Source organism: Xenopus laevis, chromosome 7L (assembly GCF_017654675.1).
Source record: "Xenopus laevis strain J_2021 chromosome 7L, Xenopus_laevis_v10.1, whole genome shotgun sequence".
NCBI classification, from domain to species: Eukaryota; Metazoa; Chordata; class Amphibia; order Anura; family Pipidae; genus Xenopus; species Xenopus laevis.
The window spans coordinates 98,558,043-98,585,780 of NC_054383.1; the positions used below are offsets into that span (position 1 = coordinate 98,558,043).

At 37.9% G+C, this 27,738-nt stretch overlaps 1 protein-coding gene across 2 annotated transcripts in view; it reads right to left on the reverse strand.

Annotated features, from left to right (window-relative positions):
* Positions 1-6,419: 6,419 nt before the first annotated feature.
* ccdc30.L (coiled-coil domain containing 30 L homeolog) overlaps positions 6,420-27,738 on the reverse strand; it is a 63,072-nt gene continuing 41,753 nt past the window's right edge. For both annotated transcript variants that reach the window (XM_018226063.2, XM_018226065.2), the window contains 10 exons: positions 27,421-27,597; positions 26,331-26,540; positions 22,408-22,565; positions 20,374-20,539; positions 16,085-16,206; positions 14,263-14,404; positions 12,417-12,553; positions 9,118-9,232; positions 8,210-8,265; positions 6,420-7,137 (listed from right to left, as the gene is read on the reverse strand). In XM_018226063.2, the coding sequence (XP_018081552.1) occupies positions 6,927-7,137; positions 8,210-8,265; positions 9,118-9,232; positions 12,417-12,553; positions 14,263-14,404; positions 16,085-16,206; positions 20,374-20,539; positions 22,408-22,565; positions 26,331-26,540; positions 27,421-27,597 (1,494 nt within the window). In that variant the 3' untranslated portion in view covers positions 6,420-6,926. The remainder of the gene's footprint in view (positions 7,138-8,209; positions 8,266-9,117; positions 9,233-12,416; positions 12,554-14,262; positions 14,405-16,084; positions 16,207-20,373; positions 20,540-22,407; positions 22,566-26,330; positions 26,541-27,420; positions 27,598-27,738) is intronic.

Below are 27,738 nucleotides of genomic sequence, written 5' to 3' on the forward strand. Positions count from 1 at the left end.
GTGTAGGGAAGTCAGGGTAGGGATTGGACAGATTAGCGAGTGAATTAGGCAAATCTATTTGTTATGGAAGCAGGGATTGGGAGTGAATGCAGGGAGGGCGATACAAAGTTTTTTGGCTCGGTTTTATAAAACCTGCACAAACCATATTGATATATAAAAAAAAATCTGCATTGCACCCCCCCAACCCCTTTGGACTAGTGATGTGTAGGTCAGGAAAAAGATTGACCCAACCCAAATCCACAATGGTTGGCCAATATTCAACCCGAACCTGCCCAACCAATGCACAATTCGGCGCTCACATCGAGTTTAATTTCTGAGCATACTATGGAGTTCTTCCCTTAGGCCGGGCATGCAGTGCCCCAGGTCCCCAAAACGGTGTTTAAGAGCCCATTACGTGATGATTATTCACCCCTCTCCCCTAATAACAGTGCATTATTGATGTGTGGGTCTGAGAAATGTTGACACCCCCATCTGACACTAGCCCTCATCCAAACCAGTCTGCGGCTTTGATTTACAGTATAATAAAATAAATACCATATTTTATTCATTATTACCTGCAATGTAAAGGGGGGGGGGGGCGTTCCCGTTCCCCTTATCCGATATGTCTCCTTTCAGGTGCAAAAAAGGGACTTTTAAGAGTATGGTAGACATGGCAATATCCTCAAAATGTTTTTCCATCTGCAATTGCTAGCCAAACTGGAATTAATCCTGGTCAGCCTATCTCTGTTACTGTCCTTCCCTATTTAAAATGCTTGCATAATATAGGCAGTTCCGCTAGGGTGAAACCATTCAACTTCAGCGTTAAACTGGCTCAGTGACAGAGAGCATAGAGTTGTTGGAAAATATTCAGTCTGGGTTACAATTGTAATCAGAGTAACCATGTTTTTGTCTTTTTAACTAGCTTTATCAATGACACATTGACACTGTAAATGATTTAGAAAGTAAGGGCTAAACTGCACAGGAGATTTGAGTCTGATTTTTTGCCATGCAACACCACGCAATAGCACAAGATTCTGTAAGATCCTACAAAATCTGATCCCCATAGCTGTCGTGTTAAGTTGGATCATCAGTGGATCAGATGTGTGTTTTGTTCATGCAGCTTCATCCCACATGAGATTAAAAAAAAAAAAAAAAGTCTTTCCGACACCATCAGATTTTTAAGATGCAGCACGCAACGCTTCCATCCAACAGATGCATCGGATGGCAAATATTCCATATAGTTGACACTTTCGATTTTTTTATCCATCCCGTTATATTTTGACCTATGCATCTATATCCGACTTCTAGGATGTGATCTGTCGATCTGACACCAACCTCTCCTGTGTAGTTTAGCCCTAAGGTGTCCATCCTTGCATTTATGTGTTTGTTTGATGTCTGTTCCAATGGCGTAACTAAATGTCGCTGGGCCAACAGCAAAATAATTTGTCGTTATACCCCATATCCGTTCACTACAGAAAGACTAGGACACTATGGTGGGCTGGGCAGTTAAATGACAGAGGAGGTACAGTGTCGTGACATGTTAAATAGGATAAAACACAACCCCCACAATTATTAGCACCTTCTAAATTACAGTTTTCTAATGATTTAAAGTTATATGTAAATATACAGTAATTAATAATGGAAGCAGTATCTGTTTAACCATTTGCTATTCTCTGCTGGTTGTGACTGCTGAAAGTGTAGCAGAAGCCAGACTTCTGAAGACATATGCAAGTCATGGTGCAAAGTGGAGTCTTGTCTGGAGAGGAGCTGGATTTTCCAACATATTTTCAAGTCATAACCAGCAGCGAGGACAGAGAATATCATGAGTCAGAGAAAGACAGGTTCCAATAATATGTGCAAATAACTTTAAGATAATTGGAAATCTATCATAATTATATAGTGAATAAAGTACCCCCTCTTGTAAAATATAACGATATTATAAGTTACCGAGGAGTTTCATGACCATATAAAAACACGAGGCCGAAGGCCGAGTGTTTTTATAAAGGTCATGGAACTCCGAGGTAACTTCTAATATCCTCATATTTTACAACTGGGGGTACTTTATTTATTATAATACACAAATTTCAGTGAGTCATGTGACAGAAATGACATCAGAACTCACCGTTTATAACTGATGACATCAGAACTCACCGTTTATAAGGATATAATTTACAGGATATTCATGGCTTTTGTGTATTATATATTATATATACGTTACATTTTCTTCCATTAGGCAAAATGGTATTTTTAGTGTTTAACTGATGCCAAATGACATACAAGCTGGCTACATTTGGGCACATATAACTATAGGGCAATTAGTAATGGAAACATCTGGAAGGAATTCTTAAAAATTATATTTCTATTCAGGCATCTCCTATTCAAATTTCAGTCTCTTATTCAAATAAATGCATGGTTACTAGGGTAATATAAACCCTAGCAATCAGATGGCTAAATTGCAAACAGGAAATCTGCTCAATAAAAAGCTAAATCACTCAAAAACCACAAATAATAAGAAATGAAAACCAATTGCAAATTGTCTCAGAACATCTCTACGTCATACTAAAAGTTAACTCAAACGTCAACCATGTAAGTAAGGAGGGTGCACCGCTGGTTCCTTTCTCTGTAAGGATTCCCCTTCATTGTTCTTAACCCTCCTTCTTTATAAATTTTAACGCCGGGCCCTTTAGGCTGTCAAGCTGCAACATGTTCAGGAGATCCAGCTTTGAGGAATTTCTCATACCGAGCACTAATTTCATGCACGTTTCAGTGGAGAATTAAAGTAATTGTTTTGGGAAAATGCCAACTTCAAACAGACCAACACAATATTGTAGGACTTGCACATTTGTTAAAAATACATAAAAATAACTAATGTGGCCTTCAGTGCACTAGAAAAGGTTTTATGTAATAAATTCAGTGTAAAACTATATGTGCAAACTCCTGGAAAATTAGCCAAACTTTCTGGCATGAATACAAAGCAAAGCAAAATGGAAGCCCTGAATAGAACTCTTCCATGACATTGCGTTCAGCTATTACATCATTTTCAACTGCAACTCGGACACTTCATTAATTCTCTCGTTACATGTTGTAATATAAGTTTGCCATGAAATAACATTCAGCTTCTACAAATTTATACCTAAATATATCCACAGCCAATCACATTCTCAGTTATAAACAGTTACCCCCAACTAGAAGCTACTATTATAGAAGAAGGGGAACTATACTGGATATCATAGATAAGGGAAAAAGGCCACATCAGTCATTCTTCATCAGCAGCTCCTGTATTTTTCTTCTCAGTTTTCTAGGGGATAGAGCCCTTTAAGCGTCCGGCTTAAACCACAGCAATAAACCATAGGGCAGTTGTTAAGAACAGGGCACCTTATCACCCTGCAACAACCAGCGCTCTCTAACTTACATTTGATAGGGCAGGATGGGGAGACGCCAAAACTCCCTTATGAATGTGCCCCCTGCATGACGTCATGGTGCATGCACTTGCATGTTTGCGCATACACACACACACGTGGCGGGAGTGAGGTGGCTGGCCAGGTTGCCTAGAACTTCCAGTCGGTTTGGCCCAGCCCTGCATCCTACACTGCACTTTGTAAATGAGCCCTAAAGAAAACTTAAAAATTTTGAGTATCTGTGCTTTGAAATAAAAATACCACGGAGCATAATTTCAGTGCAGGATATTCAGTAAAACAAGAGTTTTACTTGTGCATCGTGTATTTATGAAGTGTGTTGTATCGAAGCACTTATTCTAAAGCCTAACTGGCAGGTAGAAGCAATATCAGGCTACATTCCTATACTGTGCCAACTTTCCGCTAGAAACAACAAAACGGCTCAGTCTACGTTTCATGTTTAAGAGAACTATCTGAAAAAAAACTGTGATTTAACCCTGTTTTACCCAATATCAGAGCTTTTTGAGTTCCAGCCTACTTTTGCTATACAGAATTAGCATCTCCCTCCCTTTTGTAGGAAAAAAGTAAAAAAAAAAAAAAATAATAATGCAACATTCATTCGTCTCCATTTATTGAACTGGAAACCGTTCTGCAACAGTGTAGAATAATTAATGGCAAATGGTGGCCACAACCTAATAAACACTTCTTTAAGAAAAGTTCATTGTGTTTATCATGCTATATAAATGTCATCAGACACCCTATACTGTATATATATATTCTTTTTACACTTGATTAGCTTCCCTCTTTTCCCTTGCACACAAAATGAAATAAGCTGTATATGGCTTAATAAAACAGTTATAAAATATATGCACTCTGGTTCCCACATAAGTTGGTTATGAATTAACCCAATGTTCAATCTCCAGATCATATGCACCATATTCTTGTTCCCCAATGTCCCAAATCAGATTAACAAATAGCATTAATATAACACAGCTATAATGTGCTGCCAGTGACAAAACACAGATTAAATAATAAATGTCTGGTAGAAGTTGCTGAGGTTACCTGCAAGGGTAGTCAGACAATTGATACAGCCATCAGTATATTATGTATAAAACCAGTATCAGTGGTGTACAGAACACAGCTCAGTCCCTCATCAACACTTACTGTGAAACATTTATTTTCCAATTATACTTTCTTTTAAGGCGTATTGTATTTCATTAAAAGACTTATTGTACTAGATATAAATGGAACAAGTGAGAACATAGCCTGTTCTGTCTCATTCTACACTAACAGCCAATACAAATGTCTTTTGTTACCAGTAATTTAATTTGGTATAAAGGACTGCATTCGAAGGTCCAATGTCTAAGAGAGGTTTGGAAATTCAAGGTCCTAAGTGTAATGGACACACACTAAGTAAATGGACCCCTAAGTGTATTTTTTTAGTTGTAATATTGGTGCGTAGTGGCCATCTCAGGTCAGTGTGCTTGGTCATGTGCTTTCAGAAAGAGCCAGTGCTGCACTATAGAACTACTTTCTGGCAGGCTGTTGTTTCTCCTACTCAATGTAACTGAAGGAGTCACCAGTGGGATCTGGATTTTTACTATTGGGTGCTGTTCTTATATCTACCAGGGAGCGGTTATCTGGTTACCTTCCCATTGTTCTGCTGATGGGCTCCTCAGGGAGGAGGGTGATATCATTCCAACTTGCTGTACAGCTGTAAAGAGTGGCTGAAGTTTATCAGAGCACGGGTCACATGACTGAGGGCACCTGGGAAACTGGCAATATGTCTAGCCCCATGTCAGATTTCAAAATTAAATATAAAAACACCTGCTCTTTTGAAAAACAGATTTCAGTGCAGAAGTCATGTTTTCCAATGACAGTATCCCTTTAAGGTAGCCATATATGGACAGATAAAAGCTAACAAACCACCTGATAGCATAGACAAATAACCAAGTCTCCCTTCAAGTTTGCGGTTGATGACCCCTGGCGTTGAGATTCAAATCTAGATTGAAATCCCAATTTCAACTCACTTCTGACTATAATTTAGAGTACCTGATGAACATCACTTCTCTGCTTAGAGAACATTTGATGACAAAACCAATGCCACCTGCCCAGTATTGTCTGTTTGTCTGTTTATAGGTTTGTTTAAAAAGTTGACATGTATGTAAAATATACCTTTAATTGACCTGTACTCTGTAAAAGAAATGTGTCATGACTGAAAAGTGGACTACACTATGATATACTACATATGATATTGTAATATGCATAAATCTGAAATGTGAACATATTTTATTTTTATTGAATGCAAGCAAACAAAATAAAGAATTGAAAAAAAATAAGCTAACAGACCAATTCAGTAGCCTATTTATGGGGACGCTCCGATTAACCCACCCTACCAATATCTGCCCAAAATTGCCAAGATATTGATTGGGCAGGTTTCAAATTCTTGTAGGGGCTTGGACCGCGTTTATGTGTTAACATCCTGCATCTGCCTGATATTGCCCACCTCAAGCTTGTTTGGAGATCTTCGAAATAATGTTTTACATTATTGTCTTCTTTACTATTTTCTTAAGTTTACACCATCCACTTTTGATACCTTGCCGTCTACAGTCATGGACCGGATTGGATGCAGTTGCAGAGTACACTGACAGCTACTTCAGATGTTTTATGCATGGGCTTATAAAAAAAAACTTCTGATTTGGCGGATTATTGGTTTGTGTTTGGGACCTTCCTGACATATATCTGGTAAATATTTCAGCTGATACAGGTATAGGATCTGTAATCTGGAATACTGGGACCAGATGCTTTCCAGATATGGGGTCCTTATGTAATTTGGATCTCCATAAGTCTGCTAAAATCATTTAATCATGCAATAGGATTGTTTTAAGACCAATATCGATTTTTGCAGCTTAGTTACCATCAAGTACAAGGTACCACCCACACCAGACCCTAACTTGGTGAGAGTCTATAAAAATCGCTCACTGGAGGTGGAAGCCGGCACAGTAATGTCACAGGCAGGGAAAGTGGAAGGAAGAGCCCAAACCAGCGGGTTTCAACACCATACTGAAGGTACTGTTTTATTATGACAGAGAAAAAAGGAAATCCATTTTTTTTAAAAATTTGAATTCTTTCTTAAAATGGGCTGTATCGGCAATGGCCTTTCCATAACTCGGAGCTTTCTGGATAATGGGTTTCCAGATGCCATTCTGCTCTATGGGCAAAATATACAAATTGTTCCAGTGTGGAAAATAAAATGTTAACTCTTAATCTATCAGATCATGCTGCTTGATCATTATCATGTAACATGAAAAAATAAAAATTTTACAAAACACTATATTTTTTTAAAAAAAGTTTAATGATCTATTAGAAAACATAAAAACCTTAGAAAAACATTAAAAGTGTGTTTCTACCCAGTGATTATTTGCAGTATTTTAAATCGTGGTTTTTAGCTTTCATTTAATGTCATGTGTTAGCAGCTATTCGCCAAGGCTGTAGAAGGCAACTGAAAATGTCCCCAAAAGCCAGCCTTGTCTATAAAACCTGGAGTAAGGTTCACACATTCTCACTGGATGTCCCTTCATTCGGGGTCGGTTCTGGGAATGTAGCCACAACTCCTGGGGAAGTTACATTTAAATATCCAATATCTGAAGTGGGGGTGATGGAAAAAGACAGTGGCTCTTTGTAGTCCATGGGTTCCTCCGTCTGTATACTTCCAATGGCTTTCAGTAACCCAGAAGAACTGGAGTTTCCATTGGCTGAAAAACTAAATGAAAACTTGTCAATAAAAAGTACATGTTGCAAAGTATTAAATACCAAAAACAAACTATAAACCAGCATACATCAAAATTAGGGATGCACTGAATCCAGGATTCGGTTCGGGATTTGGCCTTTTCCAGCAGGATTCTGATTCCATGTTGAATCCTTCTGCCCAGCCAAATCCTAATTTGTATATGCAAATTTGGGGCGGGGAGAGAAATTGCGTGACTTTTTAACACCAAACAAGGAAGTAAAAAATGCTATGCAAATTAGGATTCAGTTCGGTATTCGGCCGAATCTTTCACAAAGGATTCAGGGGTTCGGCTGAATCCAAAATTGTGGATTTGGTGCATCCCTAATAAAAATGCATTACAGAATATTGTGGGGGGCATGATGAGATTTTTCATATATTACCAAAATGCTTGTCTGCCTTAGGTCCTAGAACATGCTAGTTGTCACCCTACTGCTGACTGCACTTTAATCTATTTCACGTGTTCAAGATCAAGGGTTAAAAAAAACTCATTATAACCTGCATTGGGAATCTACACGGTCATATACAGTATATACATTGCAAGTATACCCTATAGAATAGTGGGTATGAATATTAAATATTTAGAGAGCAGTGCCCTCTGAGCCTCCTGAATTATTCTGTAACCCTTGTTTGTTCATCTGTTGTCCTAGACCTCAGCATAACCTGCAGGCACTATTTATCATTTATGTTATAAAGAAACATAATTCATTGAATAGTTTGTTGCATTCTGACTTTATTTTCTTGTATTTCATTTCAACTGACCCACTCAGTTTTTCTACTTTTCTGCATTTGGCTATATCTCGCCTGCTTTAGGCTTTATGAATTACCCTTCTAGCAGTCCATGCCTGTTGCTCACTAACACATGTATACAGCTTGCGTAGTCTTTCTTTCTACTGTCTTTTTGTCTCATCCACTTCCTGTTTTCACTGCCTGTGATGTCATAAAGTTAACAAATATAACTTGGGATGGGTGCCTTACATTGCAATTTCCTTGTCCTTTAATGTAGTGAAAGAACCAGAAAAAGGTAGAGGGGAAACACTTTTCTCACCTTGCTTTTGGCAGTTGTAGAATGTGTAATTCTGATGGTATCATGTTTGTAATTTCCTTTAAGGGAAAAAGATAAAAATAAACAAACCAACATTATAAAAAGTACCAAACCTTTACCCTTGAGGCAACTTCATGTGATTTTGGGAGACTGAGCAACACATGGGTTTTACCACCAGCGATTCACATTATTGCGCGTGGGAAAGATTTTACAGGAGATTAGCCGCCAGCAGAAGCAGAGATTTATCTCTTGCTTTTAATCTTTGTGTGCCATTGCTATAAGGGTAAGGTCACACACTTGGAGATTAGGGGAGATTTAGTCTCTTCTTTGGGGAGACTAATCTCCCCGAACGGCTTCCCCATCTTCCGCCTGCTAGAATGAGAAATCGCCTGCGGCATGGCACTCGCATCGCTTTGTTTTCTGAAGTCGCCCAACCTTCCTCACTTGGAAACTTCGGGCGACTTCGGAAAACGAAGCGCTATCAAAGTGTTATCAGCTGAAGTGGTGCTTTGACCAAATATTCAAAAAGAAAACTTGAACTTATAAAATTCTAAGAAAAATCGCACATAAGGAATACATTTTGATTCCCATAGTTTTATACATCAATCCACAGCTGTGAAAATGCCTGAAACCAATTTCAGAAGCTTCCCAGTATAATGTATGGGAAATGCAAATTCACTGCAAATACAGCAAAGATAACGCTGATCCTGATGGCCTCACAGAGACTGGTGGTTCTAAAAGCAACTATAGATCAGTTGGATCTCTCCCCCTCCAAATAATTTCATTACCACAGAGCAAAATTTAAGGGTAGGATTTGTTATTCGGTAAAAGAAGAGCATTGGGTTAGGGTCGGAATGATTTTGCAAGGCAATGTAATTGCCACTTCAAGCCTCATGCAGTGACCTGCTTACCTCTATATTGAGAGCTTTTATTTTCTTTAATACTCGATCCAGTGATGAGACTTGGTTATAAAGCTGAAGCAGACCTTCCTGTAATTCTCGGTTTTCTTCATCAAGTATATGTGCCCTATAAAAATGGAGGTGAATTATTCAACAATTTTAAACAACCCTTTAACTGCCATCAAAATTTCACATTGCATTTACACTCAATGGCAGACATTTTTGAACATTTTGTGCTGTCTCATTTTGGGGCATTTCCTGGGGGGATTTTTAGTTTACCTAAGAAAACTATACATTGGTTTTTTTTTTTTTTGGAAAGAACCTGAGCTTTCTAAATCTGATTTTGTATATTTCCACTTCTTTTTTTATGCACAAAAATTCATCTGATTTGGAAAGCCTACAGTATCTCAAATGTGCAAATACCAGATATGTATAATTTTATGGAGATTTCTGACTTCTATAGCTCAAAAACTCCCAGCAGTAAATTACCAAATTTCTAAGCACTGCAGCAGAATACAACATACTTTAGGTTCCAAAGCCAAAAATCCTGGAAGAGTAGGGTTACTCCAGGAAACCATATATGTTTGAAAAATACACATTCGTTTCACACACACTTTTCTGAACTTTGCGGTTTCTATAAAAATGTATGAAAATTCTGAAAAATCACCTTAAAACTTTGACTTTACAATTTTGTATCTCCCACACAACATTAGATACCAAGAGAAAACATTAGAAATATGAATGCCAGGGGGCCACTGAACAGTTTAATGCCCATTGTGCATAGGTTATGATGAAATACCTGAAAATCCCCTAAGCTTCAACTTCCTAGCATCTTATCTCCCACAGAATTTGGTATCAAGAAAAAAAAAAAAACACCCTACATATGCCAGGGGTCCACTGAACAGTCTGACGCCCATTGTGCATAGGATTACCAAAATATCTGACATTTACAGACCCCAAAATTAAGTTAGCACATACAAATTGTCCTGAAGGTCACTTGCAGGGTAAAAACACAAAAAAAATACACTAACCCTCCAAAACCATATATTTTGGAAGGTTCAGCCGAATTCAAAATGTGTAACCATCTCTTTCTACTCTGAACTGCTTGGTCAAAATGCTTTCCTAAAATTGTCGGTGCAACTGCACAAAGCAGTGAGAGTACGTGGGCATAGGGTAGGACTCACACACACACACACAACTCTTTTTAGGGAATGAGCTCTTTATTGTGGCACAGGAACTTCAAAATCACAGGTTTTCCTCAGAGTCTGCACTTAGTGGTTCTGCGTACGAATGATGCCAGGGTTGGGCACTGCTACTGCTGGTCACTGGAAATTGTGGGTACAGCTGTGATGGATGCAGTCTCTGTGATCTTCCATTTGTATAAAAAAAGAATAACAATTTTGAATTATTGGTAATCAGCTTTGTAAGCCAGAAAGGGAACAGCCCCTGTCGTAAATGCAGAAGTTTTGATTATTTCTGCCAACCACAAAGGCAACTTCCAGAGGGGCCATTTGCATTACATTTTGAGCATGCCCAGTTTAGTCTGCATATAGAAACCAAGCAGTGCACAACTCTTGAGAACAGCTATTTGTATTGGGTTATATGCAAAGTGATGCCTTCTGGAATCAGAAGGTGTTTACTTGTCTCATGCCACACAGCACTGCCTAGATAATACCTGAAAATCACCTCAAAGCTGCCACTTTCTAGAATCTTATCTCCCGCACAGAGTAAGGGGTCCACTAAACAGGTTGATGCCCATTGTGCATAGGTTTATCAAAGAAGTATGTGGCATATAGAGACCCCAAAATGAAGTCGGTGCATACAAATTATCCCGGAAATCACTTCAGCTACTGAATAAGGAGCACATTTACTGCATTTTTTTTTAAAAAAAAAATAACGACCCTCTAAAACCATATATTTCTGCAAAGTACATATTCAGCTGAATCCAAAATGGGTAACCATTTTCATTTCAAACTACTGAGTGCTTTGCCAAAATAGTTGGTTTTGATGAAATACCTAAAAAACGCCTAAAAACTGACACTTTCTAGCATCTTATTTCCCACATAGCATTAGGTTCCAAGGAAAAATCCTAAATATGAATGCCAGGGGCCCACTTAACAGTTCGATGTATATTATGCATAGGTTTACCAAACTATGTGATGTAGAGAGACACCCAAATGAAAATATGCACATACATTTTCATGCAGACACTCTGGCTGCTGCCATATAAGCACCTGGTGTGTATTATGTGCCATAAACACCATAACAGTATAGAGACCCTAGAAAACCATATATTTTCAGAAAGTACAGATTCTGACGAATTCAAAATGGGTAAATACATTTTTCTACTGCAAACCAAACTGCAAAGCTATGCTGAACGTAGTGGTTTTTATGAAATTTCGGAAAATTGTCACAAAGCTTACATTTTACCCTACACTACATTACACTAACTACATGCCCCACATTTTGGAACATACTAAAAAAAACAAAGAAAAAAACATCTTTAATACAAGGGTCTACTGAACAGTTTGATGCCCAATATGCATACATTTACCAAACTAAAGTCATATAAAAACGTTTCGCAACCCCTCTCAGCCTGCATAATAATTTACTCCACTTTCAACAAATGATAACAGTGGTATGTCTTTCATTTCCCAGGAACATCCGAGTACCATGGTGTTTTCTGAACAAAGATTTTCAGTGAAGCAGTATTTAGTTAGTAGGGGCAGGTAGGGAAATCACATGACTTTTCGTCATAAAAGAATACTTTTTTCCACTTTTTCCTTTCCTGCCCCTAATTTTCATATGCAAATTGGTATTCGGCCAAATCTTTCACCAAATCCCAAATAGTGGATTCAGTGCATCCCTATTTTTTATATATTTAATAATGTGTTAGTTATGCCGATTTAGTTACATCAAGGTTCATTTACAAACACGAGTGCCTGGTGCAAGAATGCAAATCACATTTTCTGCCTACAATGCAGCATCCTTTCCCAAAATTCCAGTGTCATGGAGGGTACCAACAAAATAGAATGCATGCCATGTCCATGTGGTTTACCAAAGTTAATGCAAATTAGCACCATATACTTTGCATCTTGCAAAAAACTGTATGGAATTCAACAAAGCAGGTTACACTCGTACTATGTGGTAGTGGTGTGAAAATTGTAAAAAAAAAGTATGCACAGGCACTGTAAGCCTTACTATAACGGTTACTTTACTCTATGAGACAAAATGCATGTTTTAGCCCCAAATCAGCCTATTTAAAAATAATTTTTTCAATCAAATTCACTATATTATTCTCAGCTTTCTACCTGTTCTGAGCGGATAACAATTCCCATTTGTGGTTTCTTTCCAACGCGTCATGTTCACTCATTTTCTGTAACAAAATTCTTTTCTCCTCATTGAGATGCTCATTTTCTGTAGTAACTTTGTTGATCCACTGCTGATCCTAAGGGAAATAATTTCAAAATATCTTGATAATTTCTGTGCCATAACATATCCAGCTACACTACAGAAATGCCATTATTTAAAATGATTTGTTTCACCCTCCCAGCGAAATAACTACATTGTGAAATCGGTGCATAAACCATTTGCCCTAAGTCATGTATCTGGTACTTTGTAGCCCTCAAAAAAAGCTCTTTACAGGTGAAAAGCATATGAACACCTTGTAGTTATTAGAAGTATGGTAGCCCCACTTCTGTTTAAAAGGATACCCAAAGCAAATGATTAGTAGAAAGGTTAATCTAGGTAGAGCTATTAACTATGGCTACTCTTTGGAGGGCTTGAAATCTGTATTAAGATGTGTGCCTTTGAGTGCGGGGGCACCAGCTTTATACAACGGTAACAGGACTTTGGAGAAATTAACTAGAATCCTATTTAACAGGGTTGACTTTACCCTAACTGGGCAGCAGCAAATTTTCAAAAAAGTTTTTTCCCTGCGTGTGCTCATTTCTGTGGTCCCCACATATAAGCAACTTTTGTGTACCCAGAATGGGACTTATTAGTCATGTTAAATAAGAGGAAATACACAGTTTTAAAACCTCAACAAAGACATAAGGTAGAAACGCTGCACATTCAGTTTTCTGTACCAGCCCAAGGCAAAAGCCCTTTGATACTGAAGATCTTTGCCTGTAAATATAACCCCAGAAACTACCAGTTATTATGGCCTTTCTTTGAGCCTGTTTTTGCATGTTGCTTCTACTGCAGGGTTACCAGATAACTTAAAAAAATAGGGACAAGCATTTAATACCACCACAGGGTAAATGAAAATGCACATGGGCATCTGCAGAAAATGTTCATCAAGCCAAAAAAAAAACTAAGCCTGCCTGCAATAACTAGGTGCCAAGTTTGTAGGAAATCAATTTATTAGCAAAGCCCATAATGCCACTCACAACTTATATAATTGTATAACTAGCAGCAGCAGGGCTGTTTAAGCAGAGGGTATAAATAAAGAAAATGTGCCGTGTGCAGCACTGTGAACATTTTTTGGCTACGTACCCTAAATACCACACCCATTTTACCAAAACATACCCAGACATGCAAGTAAAATTAGTACAGAAAATGGCTAATCCACATATTACCCAGGAAGTGCCAGCATAATTAATTATGGAAAATCGACAATTTGCATATTAACCCCAGACGTACTACTGAAAATTATAATCACTGTAGAGATTGCCAATAAGCACTCACTGAACCCCAGACAAGCCAGCAAGATCACTGTAGAAATGGCCAATGAGCTCTCCATTAACTGCAGACTTTCCAGGAAGATAAATGTCTAGATTGAAAGCATTCCCTCACCTACAATTGCACAGGCAGAATACCAACACCAGAGTTCTTCATTTCTACTGCTTGGCACCCATAAAAAAATCCAAGACGGTGTGCGTTCCACAGTGGGGTGCGAGGCCATCTTGGATTTTTTTTTTTTGCAAGAAGCATGGATCCTAGAAAAACAGAGGACAATCAAGATAACATGGGATATTTTACAGTGATCTGGGACAGTCAGGTATACAAAATACCAGAGGGTGAGGGGCAAGCACCTCCCCTTGCCCTTATTTGTGCTTGCCCCTATTTGTGGACACCCATGCTTCAATTCTTGCAACCATGTTCATAGTAAAAAAATCAATCAATCGATAGGCAGTAAAAAGCCTGATCACTTACCTTTACACCATGGCTTTTCAATAATGTAATTTCCATTTCCAACTGTTTAATGTGCAGATCCAGCTGATTCACTTCATTGGTATGAACTTCCTTTGCATGGCTAAGCTTTGCTTTATGTCGCAGTTGCTTTTCATGATATTTCCTAATGTAAAACCAGAAAAAGTTGCCATATAGTCATTGCATTTGTTGATACATATTAATTATCCATATTGTCACTTCCTTAGTCACCTGCTGCACAGGATATTGATATACAGGGTGCAACACACAACCAATTGCCACTTCTGCAATTGTCCTTAGGCTGTAAGCTCCACTGGGTAGGGGACTGATGTGAAACGTATAATTTCTGTAAAGTATGGAATATTGGCACTATATAAAGAAAAATAATAGGTAATGGGATCCCTAATCTGAAAACTGGTTATCTAGAAAACTCAGAATTACAGGAAGGGTATTTCCCTTCCTAGTTTTTAAAAATGGTTTATTTTCCTCTGTAATTATAAAACAGTACAGGTATGGGATCTGTTATTCAGAATGCTCAGGACCTGGGGTTTTGCGGATGACGGATCTTTCCTTAATTTGGATTTTCATACTTAAGTCCACTAGAAAATAATATAAACATAAAATAAGCCCAATAGTTTGGTTTTGCTTCCAACAAGGATTAATTATATCTTAGTTGGGATTGAGTACAAGGTACGGTTTTATTATTACAAAACAAAAAATAAATCGTTTTTAAAAATTGGATTATTTGGATAAAATGGAGTTTACGGGAGACCGCCTTTCTGTAATTCTGAGCTTTCCGAATAACCGGTTTCTGAAAACAGATCCCGTACCTGTACCTTGTACTTGATGGTAACTAAGCTTCATGATTCTTTAGTAATGGCCAAACAATCCTATTGGGATTATTTAATGGGGTGATACACCTTTAAGTTAACTTTTAATATGTTATAAAATGGGCCTTTTTAACCACCTTTCAATGTGTCTTCATTATTTATTTTTTTTTTTTCAGTTCTTTAATTATTTGCCTTTTCACTTCTGACTCTTTCCAACTTTCAAATAGGGGTTCCTGACCCCCATCTATAAAACAAATGCCCTGTAAAGCTACAAATTTATTGTTATTGCTACTTTGTATTACTAATTGCTACTTTGTATTACTATTTTTTTTTATTTAAATGCTCTTCCATTCATATTCCAGTCTCTTATTCAAATCAATGCAAGGTTGCAATGGTAATTTGAACCTAGCAACTAGACTGCTGAAATTGCAAACTGGAGAGCTGCAGAATAAAAAGCTAAATAACTCAAAAAACACAAATAATAAAATACAAAAACCCATTGCAAATTCTCTCAGAATATCACTCTCTGTCTACATCATACAAAAATGAACTCAAAGATGAACAACTACTTTATTAGCAGGGCATGGTGATCCAAATTATGGAAAGGTTCCAAGCATTCCTATACCTGCACTTTTCCAGCTAGCAACTAAATTTGCTATACCTGTATGGTTGTAATGGTCACTGGCTCCAACAACTAAATAACTGGTTTAATGTTCTCCCTATGTTTTAATTTCTCATCTTTCCATTCATAACCTCCAATTCAGAACAAAAAAAATTTAAATACAGGGTACAAAAATAACACTATAGTGAAACCTTCATTTCACATCCCCCGATTTTGAGCTACCCTGCATTTTACACTATATATACACCATACTAAAAGTTAAACTATCCTATATGATGTAAGGAAAATACCAAGTTTAATACAGCATTAAATCTATGTAAGAGTTGTCTAGCAACCAAACAATAAAGAGAAGGATAGCATTGGTCTGAGTTACCGAATATATTCATCCAGCTGTTTCAGGATATTCTCAAATTCTTTGTGCAGCTGTTCCTTCTCCTGCTGCACATGTAGAAGCTCCTCAGTCAGTTTCTGGTTTGTATTCTCAATTTGGATCCGCTAGTAGAAATAGAACATAGCACTGCATACATTCAGTCCATATAGATCATTTTTAAACGCTAAATAAAATTCTATGATAAATGTGTTGCAGCCAGAATCACTTAGTTGTTATAGTGTTGGGGTTCTAATCTTACACATACATAACTTTTATAGACATGTGATAAATCAAATTAATGTAGTTATGTGGAAGCAAAATTCTACTACTGCGATTACTACTACTACTACTACTACTCATGGCACACATACACACATAATCCGCACCTGACAGTACCAGTGTATTTTATATCCAAATAATGGTTTATATCTATCTATCTATCTATCTATCTATCTATTACTGAGATTGATTTTACTGCATGTGGGTAGACTGGGGCAAATTCATTTTCATACTATAAAGTTTGTATTTGTGCCTAAAAGCAATATTTCAAGTTTGGTAATGTATTGATGAGAAGATCGTGCCAGCATATGGCCTTTTTTCCCATCCAAACATTTTAAAAGCTCTGCATGCTAGAGAGGAAAAATGTAGAATCATTCCTTATTTATTACAATGGCAATTGCAGGCCCGGACTGGTAATCTGTTTCTTCGGGCAATTGCCCGAAAGGCCGCTCTATTTTTCCTTTAAAGGGGCCGCTTCTGATCTATCTTTACTCCTAATAAGAAACTGCCTTTTAATGCATCTGGCAGTCTCTAGGACCGCTCCTTCAACTCCCACTGTAGCTCCGCCCCTCCCACTCGTCGCTGTTCTCAAGCTGCTGCTGCTGCCGTGCTGTGTGTGTGGAAGTCGGATGAGCAGGGCCTCCAGCAGATACTGCAGCAGCTAAACGATCTCAGTCCCCTCTCAACCTAAAGCAAGTGAGCAGCTAATAAATTACTTAACTAGTGCCAATAGTTCAGTATCTTGTGTTTTTATACTGTGTTTAAGGGCTGAGAGCATTGTGACTGTCCACTGCCTCAACTCCATAGCTATACAGTGTTCCTGGTGGCACTGTGGCTTATAAAGCTGAGACCTTGTTGGCACATAATGGGTAGTATTTCTACTTGTACATTGGCATTTAATGTTCAGCATTACACTACCAGTTGTAGCTCTACACTGGTACATTTCTCCACTAATCCTGCTGGCACAAGAATGTTGATAGATAATCACTAATATTCAACAAAATCCAGGAGATGGACATGCCCATGTCCAGGGCCGGCCTTAGGCCGATTGGGCGCAATTGGGTCCCGCGCCCGTTACCTGCTGAACTATCCTTCCTGCCATGCGCCACACAGTCATGACATGACTGAGAAAGTAAGTCAGGCTGCATATAATATGTACTTGCATCATCTTTTATTAGTGCAAAGCGAGCAGCCAGAAGCATATTGTTATATCTGCAAATGTAAAACAAAAAGAAACTCTGCAACTGCACTGTGACCTTTATTCTAGATAATTTGGCATAAAATATTTTATTTTTAAATTCATCTTGTTAAGAAGGTATGTTTTATTCTCTGTTTAGTTTTGCAGTGGTTTAGCAAGATGAAGTTGTGTAATCGCTTTTCTCAGTGCTCACTGTAGATCCATCTTTTTATCCCAGTAGTGTAACCTCTTATTTGCAAACTAAATATGACTTGAGATAATAAAAGAGGTCCCCAAACATTGGTAATTGCCTGAGGCAAAGCCCCATTATTTTCTTCTACAGAATAAACATTCTATAAAAATCGTTAAGAAATAGTCTGTCATCCTTAAAGCTGGGGGCCCTGCCAAAGTTGCCCTAATTGGGCCCTGCAGTTGGTAAGACTGGCCCTGACAATGAAGTGGTTGGGTATAGCTGGCACAGAGCCCACAGACTGGGTAAGGCGGGTAATGGAACAGTCTGCAGTCTACAGAGAGTAGAACCTGCTTATGGTGAGTAGATTAAATGAGTCCAGAGCACAAATTAGAGGTCAGGGTACCAGACAGAAGCCATAGTCCAATATAAAGGTCAGGTGTGTGTGTGTGTGGGGGGGGGGGGTAAATGCCAAGTTTCATATACAGGTCAGCGATCAGTGCAATCAGGCAAGAACCACAGGAACCAGTGTAAAAACATAAGATTTAATTCCTTGATCTTTATTTCAGAAAGAATCCAGTAATGTGAGCCTTTTCCATATTAACCATATTGATTTAGGGTACCCCCTTCTGTAAATGATAAGGATATAAGAAGTCACTGAGGGGTTGTTCTGTGACCATATAAAGGCACAAGGCTGCAGGCTGAGTTATACAGGGAACTCTGAGTATCACTCATGTATTATAAGGATAATGTACCCCCTACTGTAAATGATAAGGATATTAGAAGTCACTGAGTGGTTTACATGTGGGCTGCTTTGATTTTTTTTGCCTGGGCTGCTTTTAACCCCCAGTCCGGCCCTGGGCAATTGTTTGTCTTGGCAATAAAGAGTTTCTGGGTGACAACTAATGGACTCATAAGTGTACCCATGTGTCCAAGCTGTTGAAATGAATAGGGAGCAACTGCAAGTGTTTCCAGGAAACGATTGACGAGCACCAGCACAAGGATAGGATAGTTTAAAGTGATACTGACAATAAAAAACTACTTTTTAAAATATGGATGTACATTACAAGTTACTTATAGGTCATGTTAATCATTTGTTTATTTGTTTGATTTTGTAAGCAATTTTTAGTTGAAGTTTCTAAACCTGACTGTTTTGCCAACCTGACTGTCCCATCTCAGCCTGTCAGTTATGGCACCCATGAACTCCGCTGCGAACGATCGAATTATGATACGCCAAGGGGCCCCGACGGGTCGGTCAGGTAAAAATCAAACCTTCCCGATAGATATCGTGGCCAGCTGTCGATCGGGAAGACCCCATACACGGGCAGATAAGCTGTAAAATTGGTGTAAATGACCGATATCGGCAGTTTTATCTGCCCGTGTATGGCCACCTTTACTCTGCAGTCTGCACCGATACGTGAGCAATGTATTCAGGACACTTTCAGGATTAATGAACTATGCAGGGGGGGGGTACTATATAGGGTAGTAGGTAGGGGCTTTTCTTATTGTGGGGTTTAGTTCTCCTTTAAGTTGCTGATTTGGGACCTTCAGACCAATTTGGCAGTTTATATGCCCATGTATGGTGCCCTTCCGACCAATCTCTCGCTGAAAATTGGGCAGGTTAGAATTTGCGGTTGTATTGAGGTCCACATCTGTGCATTGATGCAGTCCTTGATCCGACTGCTAGTGTTGCCACCTTTTGTGGAAAAAAATATTGGCCTTCCTATATATTTGTGTTTTTTTCCTATTAATTACATCAGAGAATATTTTTACTGGCCAGGTCTGTGCATTACAGCAATTATGATCCGATCATTGGCCTAAGGACAAAATGATCAGATCAGCCAGATATTTCCCACCTTAAGGTGGGCATATCGGTGAAAGACAGGGGACCTCGCCAAACAAGCAAATCTTCTATTGTATGGCCAGTTTTAAGTCTTTATGAAATGCCAAGTATTACAATTTTAATAAAAACATGCTAGGTTTATGTGTTCCTTGGTGTTTTTATTGTACCCACTCCACCAATATCCTCAGTACACAGGTTCAAATCAGATCGAGCTCAATGAGCGGAAAATCCTCTGCCCCTACTACAGCAGGACAGACTTCAGGCCAAAAACATGGTAAAATCTGTAATATTACCAGGGTTATTCAAGCATACTTTACAGAGTAGTAACTTGTTTGAGGGTCACCTGAAACACTGAAAAACTTTGCATCGATATAGGCTAATAAACCTTTAGGATGCACCACAAATTGAGAACACTAGGCTGATGAATTCAAGTCAAGTGAGTGACATTTGAGGAAAATGTCTTTGATGTGTTCTGTATCTCGTGTTTTGCACACAACTAGTAACAGTCCTATTTTCAGTTATATTAAAATAGCAAGTGGAGTGGCCAGGTTCGGCTCTGTGAAAAGGTCACAATGGTTTAGAGGGCCATAAATCTTGTTTAAACTTTTATTTTATATAGGTGAAATTAATGAGCGAAAATTTTTCATAAATGGAGATTAGTGCTAGTTTGACAAAATTATTGGACCTGGCACCATACGGCAACTTGATAAATAAGACCAGGCAGCATGAATTGAAGCAAATAGCAATATCCTGGTGTTAGAATGTAAAACAAATGCAAAAGACACAGTTTATGCTTAACTGACCTCTTTTGCAGACACATTTTGTACATCGTCCAAGGTACGTAGCTGAGATTCTTGTTGATGAATTTTATGCTGAAGGGCAGAATTATTCTGTGTTAATACTGTCTCTTTGTCAAGAAGAATTCCCATTTGGTGCTTAAGATCTTTGCAGCTCTGTTCCAAAACTTTTCTGAAATGATATTGAATGTGAAATTCTATGCAACACTGGCAGAAACTAGTTTAACATATATTAGAATGTTAAAACAACATGCACATACTAATCCATTTTTATTTAGATTTCATGGTTCATGGCAAGCTTGCAGCATTGAATAAATATGTAATGACTGTAAAGAATTAATCTATTAATCTGCTGCCCTGTTGACTCTACATTTTATAAACAGGGTTATACTGTGGCAGATCCCATAGCAACAGTTTATAGCCAACCTTTTGGGCTGCCATTAAGGAGGGAGTCAAGTCCAGGGCCCCATGGGTGTCCCAGAGAAGTGAAGATTTGTGAACTGGAAGGGAGTGGGTGGATTGTTGTCATAGTGTAATAGGGAGTTGCTATGCAGGGAATTTTGTTGACCATATTTTGGTATTGGGAGTCCTATTCTACTAAGTTAACATGGCCCACTGCCCAGATGGGAGTAATGGATTTATAAATGGGCCACCTGAAAGGGGTAGTTTGGGGCTCCAAATTTACCGATGTTGCCCCTGGATTCTGTTATCTAAGTCAGAGATAGAACCTCTCACTCTCTGCTTCATTTGTTATGCTCCTACATTGTGTAAACTTAGTAAAAACAACATAAAATAGAAATGACAAAAGCAGTTGATGTGTTTGACTACAGTTTAAGAAAGATTTGTTGCAACAATAGGCCTCCTTTAAATTAAGCTACAAAATGCTTATATGGGTAAAATACTCAAAAAAAGAACAGTTTTGTATTTAATAAACCATTTACAAAGCAGTTTACCTTTAGATCAATATGTATGTTTTTTGGCACAGTACATATTTAATGGCATGAAGAGGATATAAGCGGTAATTTTACAAAGGATCCTGGATGCAAGTAATAGAGCACTAAGGGGAATAAAACCATGCCATCTTTTGCCCCCAGTCACTAAACACTTGCATCTAAATGTCTCGCTGCCCTCTGCACCTTGTACCAAATTAAAAATGTGGCGCACGTTGCAGAGAGCAGTGTCAGGAGGCAGCCCTGTTCTTACTACTTACAATAGGGCAGGGCACTTAGCAGCTGCATGTGCTCCTCAACTTTCTAGTCCGGACTAAACTAAAGTTTATATACACCTACTGTTTGTTAAAGATGTTCAAACTCAATTTTTTACAACTTCAGGCTTATCATGTTAATTACACATTGCCTGTGTTAAGTCAGTATGGATGCACTTTATTGCTGAGGTTTTTAGAAAGTAATATCTTGGGGACTGGTTTATTTCAGCTTTTAATTTACGATATCTCCTTTCCTATGGGTCAAAAAGTTGACTTTGCTAGTATCTAGTGGAATTGCCTTTTAATTGCTTAACTTGAATCAATTACTTATGGTAGCCTTCTACATGGCAACAAGATATGAGCGAAACTGTAAAAATTGAGTATAAACATAATTAGCATAGATGTAAACTTTTGACACAGTGTGCCTCACAAACCCACCCCACACGAATAACAGTACTGCTAAATGCTGGCAGAGTTTTATAATTATTCCTGGGGCAAAACAGGCCTTTGCCTTCCATGTTACCGTCTGTAAAAACTGTGATGGTACTACTAGCGGGTGAGTTTTACGCAGACCATTAATCTTTTAGGCTAGTTCCAACAATTACAGTTAAAAAAACTGAAATAAATAAGCCTCACTGTAAATCAAATTAAATTTAAGACAGTATTTTACTCTAAGCCACTTTTTATGTATAGCTCCCCTGACCCAAGGTCCTAAATCCTGCCTCATCCTCTATGTAGTGAATAAACTAGAATCAATACTGGCGTTTCTCCATACATCAGCCTATAATATGATGTAAGACATCTGAACTAAATGGAGAGAGATCATTTTCTTTTACCGTTTCAACTGTTCCTCTTGAAATTTTTTCCTGAATGTGGTCTCATTTTCTCTGACCTTTTTCATTTCTTCTTCTAAGTGTTTTCTTTCTGCTGCTTGGGTTTGTAGAAGCTGCAGTTGGTGCCGAGAAGCTCTTAATTGCTGCTGCAGTTCCAATATCTAAAAATGAGAGTGTGAAAATAACCATGAAATGCTGTGTGAAATACTTTTTTTTTGTTGGGCAGCAAGAACACTGATACAGTATGAAGAAGTCAAATTCACATTTAATAGTTCAGCAGTAAAGAAAGGGAATAAAATACATTTTATAAGACAGCTGTTTTAACTCCCCAGCAGTGTTTCAGTGAGCTTACATGGAACTCATATGCCGACTCACTGCAAAGGCTAGCCCCAAAGTAATGCAAAATTATTGGCAGAATTAACCTAAATTATCACATTAATTAAATGTGCCCAGACAGAAATTGTGGCAGATTTGTAAATGAGTCCATGTATTGTAAATAAGTCCATGTATTGTATATATATGCCATATTTTATATACAGGTATGGTTATCTGGAAATCCGTTATTCAGAAAGCTCCAAATAACGGAAAGGTCATCTCCCATACACTCTATTTTAAACAAACATTCAAATTTGTAAAAATGATTTCCCTTTTCTTGGTTAAAAAAAAAAAAAGCTTGTACTTCATCCCAACAAAGATATAATTAATCCATATTGGAGGCAACATGATCCTATATGGAAATATAAAATATGGACCCCTTATCTGGAAAACTCCAGGTCCCAAGCATTCTGGATAACAGGTCCCATCCCAATTTGTCAAGAATGTAAGTGAAAGGTGAAAGCAAACTGTGAGGCTGCAATTTACAACACAAAATACATTTACAATTAGATACATAAAAATAATTCATGCTAGATTATACCACACCTTTGTAGTGAAACAAGCACCTATGCTAAAACAGAAAGTGTACTTCGAAATGGATAGATTAGTGTGCACATCATTCTATGGGAGATGTGTATGATTCACAGTTAAATTGTTTTGTTTTAAATAGTATTCTAGACTGATGACGAAATCAAGCTTAACAATTTGACCTGCTAGACAGTATTTATCTGTCTCAAACACAACAGCAGCTCAGGAATGTAATTACCTGCTTTTGCCTGGAACAACTCCATATAATGGGACATACCAGGACAAAATCAAACATGTCATGCAATTATACTGAATATCGTAGCACCTATTTGGAAACAAAATAGTATGACAGCGATACCATTTAGCTTTGTGTTTGATAACCCAGTTGCAAATGTTCTCCTGCTACTGAAATAGAAGTAGCTGATTGCAAGCCAGTAGCAGTCTGTTAAAAATGTCCCAAATGATGATTTCTCTGATGGCTCACCCCTTTGCTGGGGGCAGGCAAACCAAGGTGTGCACGGTTTTCTTGTATAAAAAGTACCATGCTTTCTTATCTTTTTGTATAAAATGAAACAATATGTTGATATGCTGTGCACAATGTCAATGAGTAGATGTTGTAAAAATGAAAACTCAACATTAAATAAAAGAGTTAAAAAAAAAAATGTCCCAAATGAGAAGAGTAGATATATTTTTGTCTCACCTTACACTGAGGGATTGAAGGGTTTATTTTCATGAATACATTATCTTTTCACTCATCAGATCTTTAAAGTATAATGAAAATGTCAACAAGTAGAATTGCTACTAAATTTGTATTTAATTTACACAACATTTACAGACAGTACATTATTAAAGGAAACCTGAAGCGCGTAGCATGGCAGAATTGTTTTTGACCACGACTATTCGTGTGACCACACCCCCTAATTACCATGTTAATTTTACAAAATTTTGCAGGTTATAACAGTTTGAAAATATTTCTGTGTTTTTTTTCAGTTATTACAGTTTTGCTAATGAAGAATTGCCCTTTAAGCTGCAAGTCTAACATTTCCCATGGGACCTGTTATCTTATATTGTTACAATTACTTATTTGCTAGATTTCTTATCTAGATACATTTGAAATGTTACAAATGTATCTTATCTTCTGTTGTGGCTGTTCTGGGCTCTCTGCCAAAAGCCAATTAAGTTAGAAACTTTGTTTCTTTTTCTGGCTGTGCAGAGAAACTGGACTTTCCAGTACAAATAAGGGACTGCAGGTTGAGCTGTCAAAAGAGGGACTGTCCCTCTAAAAACGGGACAGTTGGGAGGTATGGTATGGTTTTCCTTTAAGTCCAACCTTTAAGCAAGTTCAGTGGAGAGTTAAGTGAAAGGAATATCCCTACCGCAGCAAAAATCCTCTTAAGAGGCATAACTACAGGATATTGACATTATTTCAAACAAAACCCAAAGCTTTTCTAATAATAAATCAAACCTTTAATTCCAGCATGAAAGTTATAATTTTTTTACCGTTGGAATGTAGAAAGGTAGCTTATACATATGAGACCTGTTATCCAGAATGCTCAGTACCTGATCTTTCTGTAATTTGGATTGTCATACCTTAAAGGTATACTTTCTTGAGAAAACATGTTTTTTTCAAAACATATCAGTTAATAATGCTGCTCCAGCAGACTTCTGCACTGAAATCCATTTTTCTGGTTTTCCAGATAACAGATCTTTCCATAATTTGGATCTTCATACCTTAAAGGGATACGGTCATGGGAAAACATTTTTTTTTTTCCAAAACATATCCGTTAATAGTGCTGCAAATCCATTTTTTTTTTGTTTAATTTTGAAATAGGACATGGGGCTAGACATATTGTCAGTTCCCCAGGAGCCCCCAGTCATGTGACTTGTGCTCTCATAAACTTCAGTCACTCTTTACTGCTGTACTACCTCTTCCCCCCCCCCCAGCAGCCCATCAGCAGAACAATGGTGAGGTAACCAGGTAGCAGCTCCCTAACACAAGATAACAGCTGCCTGGTAGATCTAAAAACAGCACTCAATAGTGAAAACCCAGGTTCCACCGAGACACCTTCACTTACAATGAGTAGGAGAAACAATAGCCTGTCAGAAAGCAGTTGCATAGAGCAGCACCAGTTCTTTCTGAAAGCACGTGACCAGGCAAAATGACCTGCAATGGCTGCCTACACACCACTATTACAAGTAAAAAAAATACACTTATTGGCTCGGGAATTAAATGTTATATGGTAGAGTGAATTATTTGCAGTGTAAACAGTGCAATTTAGGAATAAAAACTACACCATAAAATCATGAAAAAATCCCTTTAAGTCTACTAGAAAATCATGTAAAACATTAAATAAACCCAATAGGCTGGGTTTGCTTCCAATAAGAATTCATTATACTGTATCGTAGTTTGGATGAAGTACAAGGTATTGTACTTGATCAATTTTAAAAATGTGGATTATGTGGATAAAATGGAGTGTATAGGAGTCGACCTTTCCATAAATCAGAGCTTTTTGGATAACTAACCTCTTACCTGAATATAAAATCTAAAATTAAGCCTAAAATGAATTTGCTGATAGAATGAAGTGAGGGGGGACCAACACGCATGAACAGTGTATATTTCAGTTCCCCAGTGAGAATCTGGTGAAAATAAGAATATGTCCAAGTAAGGCAGCAATTGTGTGCTCTGAATTGCCCAGGAAGAGAGGGCCTAACCAGACAGGGAAACAAAACACAAGACCAGATCAAGTAGATGAGCACACTGTGCTAAATGGGACAATTTGCATGCATGGATTCAGAAGCAGACTGCTTGTGGTGTACCGGTATGTGAGCAGTAGATGACTGTGCTCTCAATACATTTCTATTGGTTACTTTTAAATTTGAAAAGTAAAAACCTTACAAAAAACTTGAACAACCTCCTGAAAAACAGTAACAAAGCATTTTGAGATCTGTGTTTGTGTGTGTGTGTAATAGCACTTATATTGTAACTTGTATTGTGTTTAGGCATTTCTCTCCTCCTTGCTTACCTTTTTTTCTGCTTCAAGGGCTCGAGACTTTTCATGTTCAAGCTTTTCTTGCCAATTGTTCTGTAGTTTGGATATCTGGTTTTGTTTGAGTACCTCAAGTTCCATCTCTTTAATCCGCTGCTGCTTCTTTTCCAGTTCATTTTCAAGTTTTAAACATGTTGCAGTTACATTAGCAAATTTCTGTTTGAGCTGGTTTAATTCTGCACTGACCTGTGGTTCGATAAAAAGCAATTTAAATGAGCAATTTACTTAGCAATCTTTTATTATGTATTTAGAGGAATTCAGTCAAACTTTTTACTGCAAAGCTGAAGAAGCTTTTGTATCAAGCATTCTGCTGCAGGCATGAAGAATTAATCAAGCATCAAAGCATTATTAGAATTTGGCCTTCCTAGAATGGTTGAAATAGAACATTATTGGGCCATGCAACAAAATGTTTTTAGGACCCACAAACCTTTGGAAATATGACCAGCTGCTACTGGGTATTTTAAATTCATATGGCAAACAAAAAACACTCGTACTAATCTCCCTATTGGGACACCCATGTCTATAAAAGGTCAGATATAAGAATTTATCATTCAGCTACCTAAACAGACTCATGTGGCTTGAGGATGCTTATAGTATCTTCAACAATTTAGATAGTTTTGATGACATATTTTGGCAGCAATTCTGTGTTTGGCTTCAATGCCCATCTACATTAACCATTATGACTATTCAGAGGTGAAGATTGTATGCAATGCTTTTGGGTAGTGGGTAACAGACAGTAGGAGGAAAGAGCAGAGACAGAAGATTGTTTTATTCTCTGGAATTGTTCATTCTAAAGTACTTTTGCTCATTTGTTATAGATTAAGTTTTAGCATGCTGCTTCCCAAGTGCTGCTAGTCCTGGGGTTAATTTGCTATGCACAAGGTTTCTCCAGTAAGATACTGTGCAGTTCAACTACTCTTGTCATATGAATTCAATCACACTTTGAACGTATGGCAAACAGAAAGTCTATACTTAATATGGGAGGGGGGTTTGGCACCTTAAAACAGAGAAAATAGAGAGTATTTCCCTCTATATGCCCAGTTGTGGAAGCATAACAGGAAAATACCATAGTGTTGGCTTGCTCCAAACAGAAATGTTGCTTCTTGATATCCAGGTTTTTGTCCCTTTCATATCGTAGTTCTTTCTCTGCCGAGCTGCACAGATGCTGGGCTCTGTGTAGATCCTGGCGCAGCTGGCGGATTTCCTCGTGTTGTTGTTGGATCAGAGCATCTCCTGCTAAGAGCTGCCAAAAGGAATAGAAACTCAGATTCTGAAGGGAAAATGATTGACTCTTTATTAAGCCGCAGTCAATAATGAAACAGAACTGCACGAATATGCACACACCTGCAAACCTTTAAAATAGGATGCATTTATTTTGGATGTT